This window comes from Chelonoidis abingdonii, chromosome 2, assembly GCF_003597395.2.
Source record: "Chelonoidis abingdonii isolate Lonesome George chromosome 2, CheloAbing_2.0, whole genome shotgun sequence".
Classification (NCBI taxonomy): Eukaryota; Metazoa; Chordata; order Testudines; family Testudinidae; genus Chelonoidis; species Chelonoidis abingdonii.
The window spans coordinates 91,653,521-91,673,981 of NC_133770.1; the positions used below are offsets into that span (position 1 = coordinate 91,653,521).

The 20,461-nt window shown below is 40.6% G+C and overlaps 1 protein-coding gene across 1 annotated transcript in view; it reads left to right on the forward strand.

Annotated features, from left to right (window-relative positions):
* The window catches only part of ITGA9 (integrin subunit alpha 9), a 303,615-nt gene that overhangs the window by 135,292 nt on the left and 147,862 nt on the right, over positions 1-20,461 (forward strand). The window contains exon 16 of the mRNA XM_075062573.1: positions 15,328-15,477. Coding sequence (XP_074918674.1) covers positions 15,328-15,477 — 150 coding nt within the window. The remainder of the gene's footprint in view (positions 1-15,327; positions 15,478-20,461) is intronic.

Genomic DNA, 20,461 nt, shown 5'->3' on the forward strand with positions numbered 1-20,461 from the left:
GCTTGCTTGCTAGCATATATATACCTGCCCCTGGAAATTTCCACTACCTGCGTCTGACGAAGTGGGTATTCACCCACGAAAGCTCACGCTCCAAAATGTCTGTTAGTCTATAAGGTGCCACAGGATTCTCTGCTGCATTTTCATCAAGGATCGGGAAGTAAATATAAAATCAGAGCTGATAACATTTGTGGATGAAACAAAGATTAGGAGAGTGATAAATAATGAGGAGGACACAGCAGTCACACAGAGCAGTTTGGATTGCTTATAAACTGGGCCCATTCAAACAAAGTGTGTCTTAACACAGCCAAATTCAAGGACATCTGGGACCAAGGAATGCAGGTCAAACCTACAGAACTGGGAACCATATCCTGGAAAGCAGAGTCTCTGAAAAGGGTATGGGGATCATAGTGCACAGGCAACTCAACATGACCTCCCGGCGTGATACTGTTGTAAAAAGGTCTAGTGTATTACTTGGATATATAAACAGTGGAGTGGTGAGTAGGGGTGGGGAGTTGATCTTTGTATACAGCAGGGGTTGGCAACCTTTCAGAAGTGGTGTGCTGAGTCTTCATTTCTTCACTTTAATTTAAGGTTTCACGTGCCAGTCATACATTTTAACCTTTTTAGAAGGTCTCTTTCTATAAGTCTATAATATATAACTAAACTATTGTTATATGTAAAATAAATAAGATTTCAAAATATTTAAGAAGCTCCATTTAAAATTAAATTAAAATGCAGAGCCCCCTGGACCAGTGGCCAGGACCTGGGCAGTATGAATGCCATTGAAAATCAGCTCGCGTGCTGCCTTCGGCACACGTGCCATAGGTTGCCTACCCCGGGTATACAGCATTGTAAGACCAATGCTGGAATATTATGTATGGTTATGTGGTCCACATTGTTAAAAAGAATATTGAATAATTGGGGAGGGTGCAGAGAAAAGCCACAAAAATAAATTGAAGGCTGGAAAAAATGCCCTATGGTGAGAGACTTGTAATGTTTAATTTGTTTAGCTTCTCAAAAAAAAAACAGAATGTAGTGGTGACTTGATTATGATGTACAACTACCTTCACTGGGAGAAAATACCAGGCACATAATGCCAGTGCCAGAAGGCTGAGCTCCAGTTAGGAAGAGCTGAGAGGACGGGCTGTGAGAATAGATAGTGATAGAAGAAGAGCTCTGGCTATGAGAGAAGACACCAGAGCTAAGTAGGGACTTCTGTGTGGTGATTGGCTTTATTTTTGACCTTTAGGGCTGTTAAGAACTATTTTTGCTACTAAACCAGCCCCAGGCAGAAGTGGTGGTAACCCAGACTGAAACTTGTGTGTGCAATTGTTAAAGGGCCCTCAAGAATGGGAAACAGAGGCAGGGTGCTGCAGAATGACTTCTGGCCATGAGGGAGTGGTCAGGAAACCACTGACCCTGTGATAGCCTTCCATGTTTTATGTGAACCTTGAGAAAACTTTAAATAAATCTTGGTTTGAGTTTGCCATGCATTAGTGATCTGTCACCAGTTCATTAAAACTCTGTTTGTGTCAGCAATTTGTCCATCAAAGCTTTCTGCAAAGTTTTTTTTCTTTCACTTTCTCTAGATATCTATAAACATTTTTAGACTTCTCATTTGGGGAATATGGGAGTTTAGCCTAGGTTAGGTTACCCATTTCTTTTTTTTTATCACTACACCACAAGATAGACCTATGATTTAGTGTAGGCCATGCCAGCTCCCTCATAAATTTTCTGATAACTCACCTACTCTAAAAAGCATTCTAGCCATCAGTTTGCATTAAAGGAAATTAACTGCTTTTTTGGGTTACTTTTCTGTGTAAATAATTATTATTGCAGGGATGTTATGAGTCCATAAATGAGGGAGGACATGTCCAGGAGACAGTGTTTCTAAGATGAGAATCCCTGTTTCACTCGATTGTGCATAAGTACCCAAAACCAGCCAAAATTTGAAGTTTAAACGTGTAAATTGGAAATCTAACAGCATCACTACCTAGAATACCTTATTTCAGTAATAATGGTACAGTAATTTTACAGCGCCATTTCACTCTACAGAATTACTGCCTTCTAGAGTTACCGTCTGGTCTGATGAACCTGTGATGGTTTTATTAGTGCTTATTTGTGGAAGTCTGGTTTATTTTAAAGTCATTGGAATTTTAAGGGAAAGCTGTTTTGTTTTTCTCCTGTTCCCACTGAGAAACACCCATTCTTCCTGTTCCCTTCAACTTTTTGAACCAATTGCTCTTTGTCATATCATGCTATGTCTCCTAGCCTAAACATCTCAAAAACCCAGTCCGACTATTCCGGTTGTAAGATTGTGGAGCAAGAGAATATTACCGGATGTGTCTCTTCATGATTGTCCCTCCCGTAGGTGTACAGAGAGCAGGCCTGCGAACTTTGACTTCAGCATGGCCAGGATTTCACTCTGAGGCTTTGCAGGACTTAAACGTTAGATGGTTCATGAGGTTTCTGAAAGGTATTTTGATTTATTTTAACAGTGGTCTATTTTCATTTAGATCTTGTGCTGGTTTGAAGCATATGATAGAATCAAGAGGCTGTAGTGAGAAAAACACGATCCTGTGACTCTTGTGACAATTAGGAAACAGAAGAAGCAGAATGGAAGTCAGAAGGAGGCAGGAGTAGTAGTGCAGAATGTTGATGAGGTGTTGATCAGTATACAGGGACTAAGCTATGTGCAGTACCTAATCCTTGCAGTAATCTGTGAAGAATGTTCTACACCAGACACTACAGATACATTTCCTTTTGATCTTATTTATATTTCTCCTCCCAGCATTATTACCTAGCAGATAGGATTACAAAATAGTGAATGAGGATTGTCACTTTAGAGATCAGTCATGTCAAATACTAGATGGTTTGCCCCTTCCTTCCACTGTCCTGAGTCATAGGCACGTACTAAAACCACAATGCAAGAGAACGAACAGTTCATGGTGGAGTTGGAAAGCTCAATACCTCTCACTGAGGGTAGATGGCACCCTCTGTATATTCGCACTGTGGTCCCCTCATAAGGTTTCATTTAGCTTTGAGCATTTAATTATGTGTGACGTGATTAGATCTATCATTGTTCTGGATATGCTGTATGGCTTAAATATCCAGGACTTTTAAAAATCGCATCTAAACAGACTCCTTTCCCAATCCAATTTTAACAGCATGAATTTATCACTATGGTCAAAATACAGCCTCAAAATTAACACATCCTTCTTACAAACACAGCCTGTCATAATACTGGAACTAAAGTATGTATATAGTGAGTTTCTAGGTGGGATCTCTATGGTTAAGGCTTTAAGGCAGTTTGCACTTTAACCTATTATCATTTGCTCATATAAATTAACAAACTGTTTGTAGTAAGCAAATTACTGACGAATGCTGCCTTGTCTGCTGATAGACTTTGATTTTTATGAATTGCTTCATTGTTCTAAATTTATTCAAATACTTCATCTACCAAAATTTCAGCCTGTAGATGGGTTGAGAATTTGGATTACTGCCTGTGTCCGCTATTGGTGATAGGATAAGGCAGGGGTTCTCAGACTTTTGTACTGGTGACCCCTTTCACACAGCAAACCTCTGAGTGCGACCCCCCTTATACATTAAAAACAGTTTTTTATATATTTTGCTGGAGGCAAAACGGCGTTTGGGGTGGAGCCTGACAGCTTGCCGCAACCTCCTCCCCCATGTAATGCCCTCGCGACCCCCTGAGGGGTCCCGATCCCCAGTTTGAGAACGCTGTGATAAGGTAACTTGATATGTTGCTTCTCTTCTTTGATTGGTCGAGTGTAACTAATACGGATTGGGGAGTCATGATCATGTCACTGGGCCTTTGATTCTCTCTGGAGAGGGGAGAGTAGTTTGTGGAGATAGAAGCCAGATTGGCTGGTTTAGGGAAACTTGAAGAGATCTTAAACTTTTTCCCTTTTTTGGCCACTTGGGTCAGGCCTTACCTGAAACATCGCTAGTAGATAGATAGTCTATGCAGTGGGCTGGAGACAGATTTAAAATGAATACTTTATAAGTGCACTGAAATGAAGTGTGGATGTGTAGTCCACAGCAAGGTTTTTGTGTGTCTAATTTTATAGCTCTGTACTAAAGCTCTGTCCAGAGGTTTTGCATGATCCTGTGTGTGAAGGGTTCAATCTCATACCTTTTAAATCCCATTTAACTGATTAGCAATGGGTCTTTGGCCTAAGATTTTCCCCATGGGCACTATATTTGTTGTACAGCAATATTTTCATATATCTACCAAAGTTATTTATTAATTATACTAGTCTCCAATTTTTTTTTATCACCATTCACTGCAGTCATTGTCACAAACAAATTAATAATTGTGGCATGAGTGTAAACGTACAATTCCTCTTACTCCCTCATCATCATGGCTCTGGTCAGTTCTTGTGCTGTGTGTTGAAGTTTCTCGTAGAGAACAATAGTTTGTATATACCCAGGCTATTTTGTTTTTATTGACTAGTCTCTAGTTTACTCTCAGCGTTCACCACAATGACTGGCACACAATACCCCACGGTGTGAATGTGTGCTCCCAGTCCTAGTTGAGAGGGTGTGGCTGGATCCCTATGAGAGCCGTTCATCAGGACTCGGACTCTGAAGTCTGGAGAACATTTTGTCAGATTGTTGCTTTGTTGCATTATGTAGAATTGCTCTATTTTTAGCTGCCTTTTACTTGGCGTCAGCACACAGTGAACAAGTGAAGCAGCATTGATTTTAGACACTGTGTAAAATCCAGGGGACAGTCCTAATATAAGGACCCACATTCACAGCTTCACTGTTGCAGTGAGGCACTTCTGCTGGCAGACCATGGTGATCTGCCGCAGATAAATATTCTCCTTGGGAAAGCTGACTGGGAAAATCAGGATGTTGGTTAAGTAGACGTTGGCTACGGACTTGAAATTTGTTATCGGTGCACATTTAGTATGAGCAAAACTTTTCACATTGTGAACATGAAAACTGATTTTCTAATCTGCTGAAACATTCATGAATATTTTTTCCCTACTGTTCATTTGGATCTAATAATTCAGAACTTTCAAAAAAGTTTTACCTTTTGAGTTTATTTTCTAGCCAAAGCTGATTTCCTTGCATATAGTTTGAGGGCAAAAAAGCACAGCCATTTTCAGATGAGAGGAGGGTGAATAATAAATTGCAACTATTATTAAAAAAAAAGAAAAGAAAATATTTCATCTTTTTCTGAACAGCTGTACCACACAGGTGGGGTTTGAATGTTGATATTTGGCATGGAAATAGCTCTCATGGGCAACTGCAATGGCTTTTAAAATATAAAGGGCAGAAAGACCCTTGTACTATCTAACTCTATCTATATATTTTTCAAATTCCATTACCAAAATAAATTATGATAATAAATATCTGCCACCTCCATTTAATAGTGGAAGAAAAGACACATGATATCTCTTTCCCCCTCTCACCTCCATTCCAGAGTTTGTGTCTCTACTCCCATGGTTGAATGAAGGAGCAATATTTTTGCATGTAGATCATTTCAATAGTGGTAATTTCAAAAAATAATCTTTCTTCCTTTTGGTAGCATGCCAATGGAGATGATAAATGCCATCCTTCTGAAGTAGTCAGACTCTTATCTCAATTACATTCATAGAAACACACTTCATCAATAAACTCTTTCTTTGCATATCGCTTTCTGTATAAGATTTCCAAGGGCTTTATTGTCAGCTGCTAAACTGAATTAAAATAGGATTGGTGACGATATTATGGTTGCCATCGCTTCACCCGTGCATATCCTCTTGTCCTGTAGATTGTTCTCCTGGCTCTTCTTCCTGACTCACAGCAATGTAAAACTTTTTTTTTTCATTCAGCTGTTTTATTTATGACATTGGGATTAAACAGAACCCTTATATTTGCCCTGTACATGTGTTTTCAGTAAAGCAGTATTGATGGGAGGCTTCTTAACACAGCATTGTTGTAGAGGTCATCAGCTGGATATTGTCAAGGATCCAGGTCTGGGTCTTATTTTAAAGTAAAGCAGTGTTCAAAATGCTTTAATTGTGTTTTGTAGCAGTCTAGATTTTTGCCTTTTTTGAGATTTCAACCATATCGTCATCTACCTCAGCCTATCTCTGGATTCTGGAACATTCGTAGTATCAGTGTTTGGATAAGTAAACTGCCTCCAAAAATTATGAACTCATGTTTTTCACATGTTGCTAACCAGGGAGACAGGTTGATCTTGCTTGTCCATGTGGGTTTAATCTACTGGTTTTACTGTATGTCAGTCCAGTGACCAGCTGGATATGTCTCTCTATTTGTAATGACTCATTTAATATACATATAAATATAGGCCGAGAGCAAGATAGAGACCAGGCAGTTTGTTATGCTATTTTGGAAAACAGCACTGTTTGCATTATACATCCTGATCTTGTACCAAATCTGTCATTATACAGAATGACTGAAAAACCAAGGATATGAGACTCATTATCGACTTTGTATACTCAGGACTGTTTGTGTAGATTATATAGTTATCAGTTTTTTGGAAGGAAAGGTAGTTTACAAAGAGATATGTAGTTAGGTTATAAATAACTGTATAATACAGCATTTGATATTATTTTTAAACAACCTTAAAAGATGTACTATATAAAGAGAAATTGATGGGTCTATAGAGAATCTTTTGTTAGCAGTATATTAAATGTGGTAACTTCCCTCAAAAAGTAAGTATACATGTTAACACATGCAGATTCTGATTTAATTGTCTTATCTCAATAGAGGCTTCCAGCCCTCATCAGAATTTATGAAAGCTTAAGAAAGGGCTTAAAATAAATATTGTACTACCTGTGTTCATTCCTGGAGTCTCTTCCTTTATATTTTTCCCAAGTTCAGGCCTGATTCTGACAAGTGCTTATCACCTTTCGGACTCTCATATGGAACCAACCTAACAAGGGATCTGTCCGTCTACATAGGTAGGAGAGGGCAAACTGTACAATGCACCTGGCATCGCTGCCAAAATCAGCTTGAGCTCTGAAAGGCAGCTTCTCCAGAAAAGACTGAAAAGTTTCAAAACCTCAAGGTCAGGAGATGTTCCCTTTCCTTGCTACCTTTTTTTTTTTTTTTTTAAAGAAGCATTCTCTCACCAAGTGGCTACAAAATGGGAAAAAGGTACAGATGACAAAAAATTTGTTAAAAAGAAATTTGGGCACTGAAGAGACTTGGCATTCAAAGAAATTACAGGCGGGAACATTAAAAAATGACACGAGCAGCATCCAGAATTTAATCACAAAGTCTTCAATAATGAACTATAAAGTAAAAGTCAGAATGAATGCACCAACTAACAGCAAAACATAATAGTCACTTAAAAACCAAAATCTACCTGCATTGACATCAGCAGAGTTGTGTTTGGGGCATATTTGGCTCACTGAGTTTTCTCCTTATTGATCATTCTTTAAGAACTTTCAGCAATATGCAATTGCCAAGTATTAGTAATGCTTTATATGTTATAACAATAACTAACTCTTTCTCTCAACTCTACTGGGAGGCAAATATGTAAATATTATCATTATCATCCCCAATTAGCTGATTGGGAATCTGAGGCAAAGGGTGAAGTGACTTGCCCAAGTTCATGGAGTAAGTCTATAACACAACTGGGATTAGAACTCAGAACTAGAACTGGTTGAAGTTGTTCATCAAAGTGATAGTCTAATGAAAAATGCTTTGTTCACAAAACTGAAAATTTTCTCCCTGGCTGCTTGCCTGGCAGGCTCTTGTCAATTTAACTTCTTGCCGGTGAGACTGACAAAAGCTGTCCTGGAGCTCTGCCAAGGCAGAGAGCCTTGACACTCTGCTTCCCCAGACAGAGTGCCCAGCATCCCAGCTGTCTGCCTCTCCAGCTCCCAGAGCTGCTTGGGACCAGGGAGGCTGAAAGTGACAAGAGCCTTTCTGGTGCGCAGCTGGGAAGCCAAACAATTCTGTTTTGCTTCTTCCAAATCAGATTTTTTTTCTTGAAAACCTTCCTGTGAACAATGTTGCATTGTTGCCATTTTGTCCTGTGTTTGGGATCACTCCTCTCCTCTCCCAACCATGACATTTTTCACAGGAAAGGATTTCCATTTTCCAGCCAGCTCTACTCAGAACTTCTCAACTCTCCATGTGCTTTTTCTTCCAAGGTGTGACGTGGCCCAGTGCTTATGATGTTACCCTTTGGTTTCAGTTGTATGTGTAATACAAGACTTTCCTTCAGCTTCTCCTTTTTTTCCAATGGTGCCTATACCCACATTTGTAAGGATAACTTCCTGCCCTGTGGGAAACATCTGTGTGAAAAGACTTTCACATTCTGGGAAGAGAATAGGAAGCGTTCTGCTTTTCCAAACTGCAACTCTGAACAGCTTTTGGGGATGTGAATCCTATAAGTTCACTTTTCACTTTTCATTTTCTATTTTAAACTTCAGAATTCTTCACAGTATGTATAATGATTAAAGTGTAGCAACAAAGAAATGTTTGTGTACTTTGACTTTGTTAAGCATCACAAGATCATAAAAGAAAACAGAAGTGAGTATTATTGGAACATTAGGCCTCTTGACTGAATTCAGATGCTATTAATTACACACAAAGTAGCCAAAAGTACACTACATGTGATTTAGCCTACTGTATTAGCCTTTTAAGTTCTACTTCAGCCTTGGAACAGTATGTCTTTTTTTCCCCCCTTCCCTTCTTGCCATGCCAGTGTCTACTGTACACTATATGAAAAGAATAGCTTACAGCTACAATGAAGGCCACATCTTTTCTGAGAAATGTGTGTAAACCTGTGTTACATCTGCCATTTGCTTGAGAGATGCCTGATTTCAGGTGTCCTCTGCTGGGCATCTAAGTGGGCTCCTGAACTTAGAGTGGGAGGCGCAGCAGTATAGATATGACAAAGCTGGAGCTAGCATCCTAGAATTCACTTTTTCAAAAGAGAATTCTGTAGGGAGAGGGCCAGGGCACCTCTACTGGTGTTACAGACTGCCATCAAATAGGTCAGGTGGAAGTGGGAGGGCAAACTGGCCAGTAGATAAGGGAGGTGGCCCAGGAGAGTAGAATGGATAGATTGTGGGGAGCAGAGACTTGTATGTGTGTAAAATTCAAAGTAAAAGTTCCTGGGAGTGAGGGTTTAAGACGGGGCTTGGCACTGAGTGATGTACACAGTCACGGGGAGTGTTGCATTCACCAGGGCAACCAAGTTGTTTAACCATTTATTCATTTTATTTAACCAGGTGCTTGAAGGAGGAATAAACATTTATTGTTTTGCTCCCTTTGCTCTACTGAATTTTGTAATTGGAGCAGGCTTAGGTCCCAAATGGCTTATCTGGATATAGAGAATTTTGGGGCAGGCTGAATGGTAATGATCATTCATTATAAATTATCATAAATGATCAGATGTTAATGTGGGAATATTCAGTGCAATGCTTTATTGTAGAACTATGCAGTGTGATATCATTTATGCAAATATGAACATGCAGATTCATAAAATATGCAATTGCTATTTTCTTTATATAGAATCATCAAATTGGTGGATTGTGGCCTTAATAGGTTTGCCTTTGGGGAAGAAGTGAATGTAGGCCTTAGATAGAAGTTACATATGGGTTAATTATGAATTTCTGATTACTGTGTGCAGGTGGACATCAACACAATTGCATTGTACATTATACCATAGCCATTATGTTATTTCCTATACTTGTATTGAAAATATTGTTTTGCATATCTGAAACTTGAAAAAGTGTCTAGAACCTGGGATAGGTGCTTGTTTAGAGATAAAAGGAAAATAAACATTTCAGGGTTGTGCTTTAAAATTAGGCTCTTATTTAGGCACCTAAATCAGAAGGGCACTTTTCAGAAGCAGAAAGTATGCAAAAATTCCAGCGGTATCTACGGGTTTGGGGAAGGGCTGAAGGCCACAGGAGGAAATTGGGAGTTGTTGCAGGGAAGGAAATGCAGAAGGAAGAGAGCCTGGAGCATCACAAAAATGGGGAAAGGGGAAACAAACTGAGAACGGACTTGAGAAGGAAGAGAAACAAAAGGCAGAAATTACACACACAATAGCTCAGTGGTTTGAGCATTGGCCTGCTAAACCCAGGGTTGTGAGTTCTATCCCTGAGGGGGCCATTTAGGGAACGGGTAAAAATCTGTCTGGGGATTGGTCCTGCTTTGAGCAGGGGATTGGACTAGATGACCTTCTGAGGTCCCTTCCAACCGTAATCTTCTATGATTCTATGAAATAGTAGTGGTCTTAACAGCAAATATATTTTACCACAGAATGATGCTGAAAGTGGTTTAATTTTAACAAAAGATTTTGTTACTATTTAAGAGTCATATTCTATCCTTGATCATTGTGGAAGTCACCTTGTAGATTGAGCGGGGTATATAACTGTAAATTTACACCCCAGCCCACGGGTTGTAATTAAAAATGGAATTTGGTGTTCTCCTGCACTCCTGCTGAAGACTTTCACGTTAGGGAGGAGCTGGTATAGCAGAGTATGGATTAGCTGTGATGATTGATTAGTCTCGTATACAATCCCCTAATTGTACTGTGGCAGTGAGCTGAAAGAAATTGGAATTATATGCCTTGGCAACTGCTCTTACCATGAATTATCTGATTGTGAGAGTGTAAATCCTGTTCGTTAAATAAAACTCTGGTCCATTCCATATGGATTTGCTGGGGATGTTGATATATGTGTGCTTTTTGTGGCAGTGACTTTAGTTTTGAGAAGGAAGCAGATGCAATAGAAGGCAGTGTTTCTGCAGAAAGTGGAGTGTGTTCCTTTATTTATGTTGCCTGAGGTGTCAGGCTGTGCATGTGAAAGGCTCAGAAAGAGTAATCTCTTCTAGCCACCACCTGCTGCCCTAGAGAGGGAGTTTTTAAAAATATATTAATGAAATTACAGCTACTGGGGAATGTGTTGAAATCAAAAGTTGTGTGTTCACAGTCACAGTGTGATCATCGAGCTGCTCTTGCGTTTCAACTTTAGTGACTTTCCCCCTATAAATGATGTATTGAAGCCAATGAAAGTTTCAGCTATGAAAATGGTGTGTGTGTGTGTGTGTGTGTGTAATTCACTTGCTTTCTCCTGCTAAACAAAAAAAAAATGTAGAAATATATCGCAGTGCCAAATTTTAGATCTTGTCTCACCATTTTTATATTTCCCTGAGGTAGCTGTTTTGGGAGAGGAAAGAGCAGTCTGCTTTTCGTTAGTATGAGCTTTCATGAACATGATGTTATTTTGAAACTACATACTTGCTACATTCCTAAATGCTCTGAAAACCAGGCCATGCTTCTTTGAAGTCCAAAGTTCTCATCAGTGAGCTAATGCGTACTAGGACTAAATCCATGTGCACCATACAGTATGCTGTAGAACAGTGCTTGTCCACACCCAGTCTAACTGAACCTCCTCTTTATCCAAATATGGGGATGTCCATGGAGGAGGCAACCTGGCTTGCAGGAAAGAGCAAAAACTGGGAATTGGGATTTTTTTTAATCTGAATTTGCTGTGTGATCTTGGGCAAATCAGTTCATCTCTCTTGTGCCCCATCTACAAATATAACTAATGATACTGACCGAACTTTGTTTTTAGGGTTTACTAGATAATTTTTGTATAGAGCTTTAAATATTCAGTGCTGTATCAGTAAGCAGAGTAATGTAGAGCTCTTAGTAGTGCCAGTGCCCTGTTATGCTTGGCACTGTACAAACATATAATTAAGAGATGGTCCTTGGCCTCAAAATTTACAATCCAGCTGTGGATATGTCTATACTGCAATCATGGTGTATTATGGAAGGTCATATAGACATACCTGAGCTAGCTTTAATGTAGCTATCTTGCAAACCAGTAACAGTAAAACCATGGCAGTGTTGGCTTCAGCATGGGTGAGCCACGTCCATATTTATCCAGGATTCCAAGTGGTTTTGTTCATATCATTTGTGTGCGCATGTATGCACTAAATATTGTTAACTATAGGGCTTGTGATTGTGATTAAGTTTTTAACTGATAAACACTGATAAAACCCCACTGATTTTAAAACAGTGAAATTGGTGTTTATCCAATAAACAACAAAAATGGTTATTTGTCTATACTGAGCAGTAATGTGGACTATGGGGTTGTGATTTCTAACGCACACTGACATGTTGCACATTAATTGGTTCATATACACTCTGCTTGTGTGCACAGAAAATTCCCTAGCGTGTTTTAGTGCAGTGCTGTTTGAAAGGATACTATGTTAAAATGCATTAAGGAATATTACAAAGAGATTACTCATTGCAGTATATATTGTAATACATGCTATAATATACATTGCTTATTATAGTATAAACAAAGATGGAGCCCTGAATCCCCCTTTTTTTGGACATCTACATACAACTCAAAAATAAACCCTGAAAAATTAAATTAATAAACACCAAAAAACCAGAAGTCCTGGTTATTATTTCTTCTTCTCCTTCTCCTCCTCCTCCTTCTCTGAATCCCAGTTACACAGCTGACCTCCTGTTTATCACTGTGGTTTTGATGTCCACTGAAACTTTTTTTGGATTTTTTTATAGGCTGTGATTTGTCAGCTGTTCTTTTCAAGATGCAAAAATGGCTGTGCCTTTTGATACTTTCTCAGCATAGATGTGTCATGGTGAAAAATGATAAAGCCACAGAGCTGCTTGTGGCACTGATTTTTGTTAACAAATAATTGAAATTAGAGCTGTAGAAGTGATTAAAAGTGAAGAAAAAGGAAGCTGATTTGACTTAAGGGCTTTGGAGCGTTTTCCTTGAACCTGGTTGTCATCAACGTTTCCAAGCTTCCTTTTAGAAATCCGAATCACTTGGGGTTTAGTGGGAACCTGGGGCATGTGCCATGAGTGTATGATTCAAGTGCCAGGAATGAAATGTTCAGCTGGACCAAAGTGGAGGAGCAAAGAGAGATTATATCCGAGAACAGTAATCTTTCTAATGTATTTGGGCACATTTTTCAAAGCATCATTATGTAGTTACATTCCAGAAAAATACATGTGGTATCTGAAGAGAGAATTGCTTTCTTGCTGTGTTTTGAATGTAAGTATCCTCTGGGAGATCTTTTTAGTGTCTCTGTAAGCGTATGAGTAGAAAGAGGAGAACATGTGGTGTAATTAATAGCCGGGCAGGATTCACTATATCAGCTTTAATTAAAGACAAGTGGATATGTGAAATATATTTCCCTGGGGCTATGCTGAGGGAATATCCACACATAATTATATCCACACACATAATTAATCTGGCTGCTGGAAGTCACAATTTCATCACTGAAAGAAAGCAGAGAGAGACCTCAATGAACAATAAGGGCACACTTCAACATCCACTGAAGTCAATGGAAATATTTCCAGTGACTTCAAAGGGCATTGGATTGGACCCTCAAGGTTCATGTTAATGTTTTGAAGTCATTAAGAACTTTGAATTTTCTATATTGCATTAGTAGGGCTGCAAGAAATAGGTTTTATCCCATTACCTGTGCTGTTAATTGGTATGTGTTTACACAGGTGGTTGGGTACATTTTAGTAAGATTGGTGATTTGGCTGGGAATTTGTGTTTTGCTGTTATAATATGGATTTATTCCGTATAGCCTCCTTTTACTTTCTTAGATGTGTATACAGTGTGCCTGTATGTTCATGCAATATTGTTTTAAGAGATATTATATATGTGGTGTTTATTAGAACTCCATTAGCTATGCAGGTTTGGGCACTCTTATTATTTAACGTTTTGTATACAGTATAGCACCGTAGGCATTCAAGGTGATCTACAGAGAAAGTAAAGGAATGATCCCTGCCTCAAAGATCTTACAGCCTCAGCTTAGGGTACTGTAACCTGACTCTGCAGGGGATACTTGTAGGGGCTGGTAGTGAACCAACTGTTGCAGATCTTATTAGAGGTTTGGATGTACAGTAGAGTATGCTATATGAATGCCCATCCACCCAGGTCCCTAGTGGTTGTGGATATGAGCTGATATTTTGTTAGCTTGGCTAGAATCTAAACTCCGACTGATTTTTAGGAGGTTTCTGGGTTCCAGTCAAAGGATTTGCAAAGCCCTAATGCTTGCCTTGAAACTGATGTTGAACAGGCTACTTGGAATGCTGGGTTAGTGCACTGGCACTTCACCTCTGGAGAGCTAATCCTTCACATAGCTACATAATTTGTCATTATTGTCAGCCCCTATTCAGAAAAGACCTCTTACCACTTGCTGATCAGGACTGGAACTTGGCCTGTCTCTAAGCTTTGCTTGCATGTGCTCAAGGGAGTGTATTTATTTCCTCAATTTCATATGCGTCAAATTCATAATTAATATTTTAATTAGACAGACAAATATTTATCTTGAATGTTTATGAAAATCTAGGATGTTTGCCATTTCTTTACATACACATATTCAGAAGTCTGGTTTCAGAAAACTATATTAAATAGTACGGTAAAGAGTGTTTAGTCCTACCTTTTCACAGAAAACAGAATTCAGGCTCCATATGACCTGTGTCAAGGTGGTGTGAATTTGGTAGCCTTGGTTTAATGCTGAAGGGAAAGCAATCCTTATTAAGGAGCTGTCCCTCCAAACATAAGTAGTGTGGCACAGTTTAGTGCAACTGGCAAGTCTTTTTTGTAGTAAAGCCAAGAACTTGGTGGTTAAGGAAGTTGAATCACCCCCCCCCCCCCCGCTCTTTCCACAGGTGGTTTTTCTGCCAGGCTAAGGTCGATTTCAGGGCAGTGTGTGAAAGATGAAATTTCCAGCACTGCACTTGCAAAGTCTTCACTTTAGTAGCCCTGTCTGTCCACTTATTTCCCAATATGGCCAAAACAAAGTTTTCTCTTTCTGATGGGAGGGGTCAGCATTACAGATGTGCTGCCTCTGCATCTGACAGGTTTCAAGTAGAGATGACCCAGACCCAAAGTCTTGGATCTGAAAGCCCCTGAATATCACAAAAATTTATGGTTTGGTTCCATATGTTTCATTGTTAGTGTTGGGTCCTTAGATTCCACCCAAATGGCCTGACTGATTTATTTTCTTAAGTGCAAATTTTGATTCCATTGAAGTTAGTAGTAAACTCTCTATAGGTTTCAGTAGAATAAGGATTTAGCTCATGAAGCCCTACTACATAGCTTTATAACTGTTTTGATCCTCCACCTAATTCGGGTAGAATATATCAATTAATTTTTGGCAATGAAAAGAATGAGTTGCCTGTAGATGCCAGCTACTTTTTCCAGCATCATCTTAATATAAGTTCTAAATGTGCTGTTCTCTTTCTTGCTACTTACCTGTGCATATTTGTGTTATTGAGATGGTCACAGGCAAATAATTTCTCTTGTTCATTTACTTTTACAGAGACGAGTCAAAGATGTGATATCCCCAATTGTGTTTGAAGTGGCATACAGTCTGGGGGAACATGTGATGGGAAAGGAGGAGAAGGAACTACCTGCTCTTAAGCCCATTCTCCGCTGGAAGAAGGGAGAGAAGATAGCTCAGAGAAATCAGGTCAGGCCTTGATGGTTCTCCCCTCCTCCCTCCTTGACTCTATTCCAAGTAAAGGAGAGAGACGTTATCTATTCTGAATTGGCAAAAGAATTAAACACAGGAAGTGATTGTTGATCTAGAAATGTTACTGTTGTCAAACCTTGTCTTATTACCCAAATCATTCAGATTTTAGGTTGTGCTGGGTAAGTGTGTGCTGCCGGAGAGACATTTGTCCACATTACGGTCCTTTTTTTCTTTTCTTTTTTTTTTTTTAAATTTCCTAGTGTTGCTAGTATCAGGGCAGCTCTACCATGTTGTGTAGACTTGCTCTAAGTGACTTTAGGTAACGTGAGGGTGAGATCCTCCACCCACCCCACATTCCAGCCCCTTCATGCTATGTAAAAGAGATAGAATGGTGAAAAGGGGCTCTAAAAGCCCTGGTTCCTGTCAGGGGAGGATTTCCACCTATTACAGGCAGCAAAGAAGACAGCTGTAGGGCTGCTCTCTGAAAACCCCCTGACAAGCCCTAAGAGTTGAGGGGTGTGTCTGGAGTGAGGCTGCATGTGGCAGCCCTGTCAGGAGATTCTAGGGAGGCTGTAATTTAGACACAACTTCAGAGCTGGCTAAGTTATGCCGGGGATCTTCAGCCCTCAAAGCAGTCGGCGATTGGGAGGATGCAAAGATCACTTCAAGCTGCTGTAGCCCCTCTCCCCTTGGACTGTGTGTTCTGTGCTGTACCTTCTGGAGGAGCAGCACCGTATCGCCTCTGTGGTGCATAGAACGTTGGCAGCCATTATTTGCTCCCAGCAACTATCCCTACCCGGGCTGCATTGGTTTGACAATGGTGGCACTTCCTTCAGAAAAAGTCACGTGTAACCATATATTGGTAGGGCCCAATACTTCTCCCATTCAGTGCAACTGGACTTTTTACATTAGCCTCACTGGGAACAAGAGAAGCCCCTTAGTTTTCAAATACTCTTTCTTTAGACAGCTAAGATCCTTTAAATACATCTTCATATAGTTATACTCTGAATGATCTGGTATTTATCATGAATGTAAAGCATTTGTTTTATCAGGAAGCCTCTCAGCATTCTAGGCATTTAACAATGGATTGTCAGATCTGGCTTTCAGAGGCAGCTCCAGGCACCAGTGCTCCAAGCGCGTGCCTGGGGCGGCAAGCCGCGGGGGGTGGCCTGCTGGTCCTTGCGAGGGTGGCAGTCAGGCAGCCTTCGTCAGCTTGCCTGTGGGAGGTCCGCCGGTCCTGCGGATTCGGCAGCGCATACGTCAAAACCGCAGGACCAGGGACCTCCTGCAGGCATGCCGCCGAAGGCACCTGCCTGCCGTGCTTGGGGCAGCAGAAAAGCTAGAGCCGCCCCTGCTGGCTTTAACCTGTTGTTGGAAGTTTATCACAAACTATATATTCAGCGTTGCATTGTCCTGCATAATGTTCCCTTCTGACTAATAATAATGGTGATGTTTTTGATGTTTTCGTGGTGCTCAAATCTGCAGGCCCCTGAGTTGAAAGGCATTCAACTAAAAGTTAACTGAAACTAAAATATTCAGAGATACGTTCTTTACTACACATAAATGTGTATTTTAACTTGATCTTCCATTTTGCCTTTAGCACTTGTATTTATGGATATGCAGTATTCAGATAGGTACATTTTACTTTAAAAGGTTAATTTAAACAAATTGAATTAAATCCAATGTTATTTAGAAATATTTTTGTAAAGGGGCTTTGCATGGCCAATATATGCATATTGTACTCTTGCAGATATAAGGTGGGAATTAGTTGCATAGTGGAGAGCTCTTACACATACAGTCTGGCTGAAAACGGAATCCTTTATTTAAGTTACACTTTTTTAAAATCTATATTTAATGTGAGAAGGTCAGGTCTAACCCAGGTGGGAGAGGGCTGGGATGTAGTGTCAGATCAGTATTAAAATAGCTAGATATAGAGATTATGAAGCAGAGAAAGAAAAAAAAAAAAAGTTTGAGAATTTTCCTGACTTGTTTTCTGCTGCAAATTGGATGGGGAAAAGAGAGCTAGTTTATCAGTCCATTCTCATGTGCCTTCCAGATGTTGGATCTCTTAATTGAGAAAGACAAAGATTTGAAGTTAGGGTGATCTCAGCTGATAAATGAGGCTGAGTTTCAGATCTGCTATGTCTGTTTCAGTGATAAAATCCTGCTGAATAGCCTCTAGGAATAGCAGTGTAACTTAAAAAAATTGTATCATGTCCCAATTACAAATCATCTTTGAAGACCAAGTAGGATAATAGAAAGGGTAATATCAAACTAATCTAATGAAAGGACCTACTTTTTCAAAGGAACTTGTGAACTTGGGTTCCTCAACTTTTGGGAGTCTAACTGTTTAATGCTTAAAGAGTGGGTCATGCCTGAGACTAGAAGGATCTATGTTGGGTACTTATGTGGCCTGCATTACTATAAATTAAGATTGCGAGGCACTTAGATACTAGTGCATTTATCCTTGCAACTCCCCATCAAGGTAGGTGAGACATACTTTTGTCTCCATTTTGCAGATGGGAAACTGAGACACAGAGAGACTCAGTAACTGGTCCAAGGTCTCCCAGGAAGTCTGTGGCAGAACAGGGACTTGAGCCCTGGTCATCTGAGTTCCAGACTAATACTCTCAGCATCCTTCCTCACTATACAGGCTGCAGAACTCTGTTCTACTCTTATTGTTGCAGAGATCTCAATCAATGTTTCTGTTTGCTCCAGGAGCCTCTCCCCTTGCTCAATTTAAAATATTTTCCCCTTGGTTGGGTGAGATTCCTAAAGCAATCAGTCCCACCCACCTCTAATGATCTGACCTTGCACTGTTCTATAGACATGGATTTCAATGGTCAGTATCCACCTTAAACTGGCAGTGACTGGGCACATGCCAGGAAAACTAAAAAGGACTCCACCCTGAGTATGTACTGGCTCAGGCTGTTCTTTTCTGAATGGAAAAAATGGGAAAGATTCCAGTTCAGAGCTGAATTTGAACAGCCAGTGTCCAGCTGTATTGTAACTTTGAAATATCTGTCATTAGTTAGCGAACTTAAATAATAATTAGTGGAGGCCATTGACTGCAGCGCATAACATGCGTATTTTGGTAATCTTATTCTCATGTAATGATGGGCTAGGCCAGTGGTTTTCCATTGTTGGACCCTCCTCCCATTTATCAATATGAAAAGGGCAGCATGCTTGAGATCCCATGATGCCTGTTTATCACCCCCAGGTTGAACAGTCATGGGCTAGACCCGTAGTTCTCAACCTATTTACCATTGTGGGCCACATCCAATACTACCTGTATGGTCCTGAGGATGTCCTATGGGCCACAGCATTGTGCTGATTGGGCCACAAGTTGGAAACTACTGGGCTAGACCAAGCACAATAGCCTTCATGCTCAGCAACACTATGTGTGTATGCAGGGAGGCAAAAACATGATCTCATCATATTAGGGTACAGGATTTAAATCACCCAGAGCTGCACAATTTTTCCAGGGCATCGTGGGAAGAATCAGCTGAACTTTATCTGGTGTGACAAAGTTCCTCCTCCACCTTGGTGGGTCCTGCGCTTATTGGCAGATTTGTTCACCTCAGTGATCTTCCCTTCTTGTGGAACCCACAGTCTGAGTCAGCTCCTCCTGTGTCTGATCAGGAGTTGGGAGGTTTGGGGGGAACCCAGGCCCGCCCTCTACTCCGGGTTCCAGCCCAGGGCCCTGTGGATCGCAGCTGTCTATAGTGCCTCCTATAACAGTTGCAGGACAGCTACAACTCCCTGGGCTACTTCCCCATGGCCTCCTCCAAACACCTTTTTATCCTACACCACAGGACCTTCCTCCTGGTGTCTGACAATGCTTGTCCTCCTCAATCCTCCAGCAGTATACTCTCTCACTCTCAGCTCCTTGCCTTCTTGCTCCCAGCTTCTTCTCACACACGCTCCTTCTTTCTGGCTTCTCCCTGCCTGACTGGAGTGAGCTCCTTTTTAAAGCCAGGTGCCCTGATTAGCCTGCCTTGATTGGCTGCAGGTGTTCTAATTAGGTAGCTATTCTACTGCCATCTAGAAAATCTTATTGGCTCCAGGTGCCTTGATTACCTGGAGCAACTGCCATTTGGTTACCAGGGTACTAGGGATTTGTTTAGCCTGGGGCTAACATACCTGTTTCTCAGTACTTTACTGTAGCCATCTGGCCTTGCCCCATCACACTGGGTAGCTGAAGATTTTTACTATGAGGATTTATGAGGTGATTTATAAGTGGGGGGGGCAATCCTTTGGGAAGTGTTGGAAGGAATTGGCCTATGTGCAGCCCTATACATCTGGGGGTGGAATCTGAAGGATAGTTCATTGGCCAGAGCCCTTTTTTTGAGTAAGCAGGTGATCTCTGGTAACCTTATTAACGTGTGTAGATTCTTTTACTGTATTAAATATGTTTTCTCTGTTATGATTTTACCTTAAGAATGAAACGTGCTTGTTTAGAAAGATGTGTGGGAACTTAATTGTGGCAATTACACTATGTACCCTCTCTGAGAAGAGAGGCACAGCAGGCCTGCTTAGGCAGAATGTCTTTTGCTGGGGATATCACAGTATAAACAAGGAGCTCTGCAGTCTGGAAGTAACTCCTGCACCTCTGACTGGGATAACTAAGGCCAGGTCTACACTACGAGATTAAATCGATTTTAGATATGCAATTTCAGCTACGAGAATAGCGTAGCTGAAATCGAATATCTAAAATCTATTTACTCACCCGTCTTCACCGCGCGGGATCGATCCGCGCGGCTCGCTGTGTCGAATCTGGAAGTCCGGTCGTCTAGCTGGAGTTCCGGAATCGATCTAAGCACGCTCTGGGATTGAGATATCACGTCCAGACCAGGCGCGATATTTTGATCCCGGAGCAATCGATTTTAACGCGCCGATCCGGCGCGTAGTCTAGATGTGGCCTAAGAACAGAAACAGAAGGAAGAAAGCAACAAAGGTCGCAGGATCTCTTCAACATGCC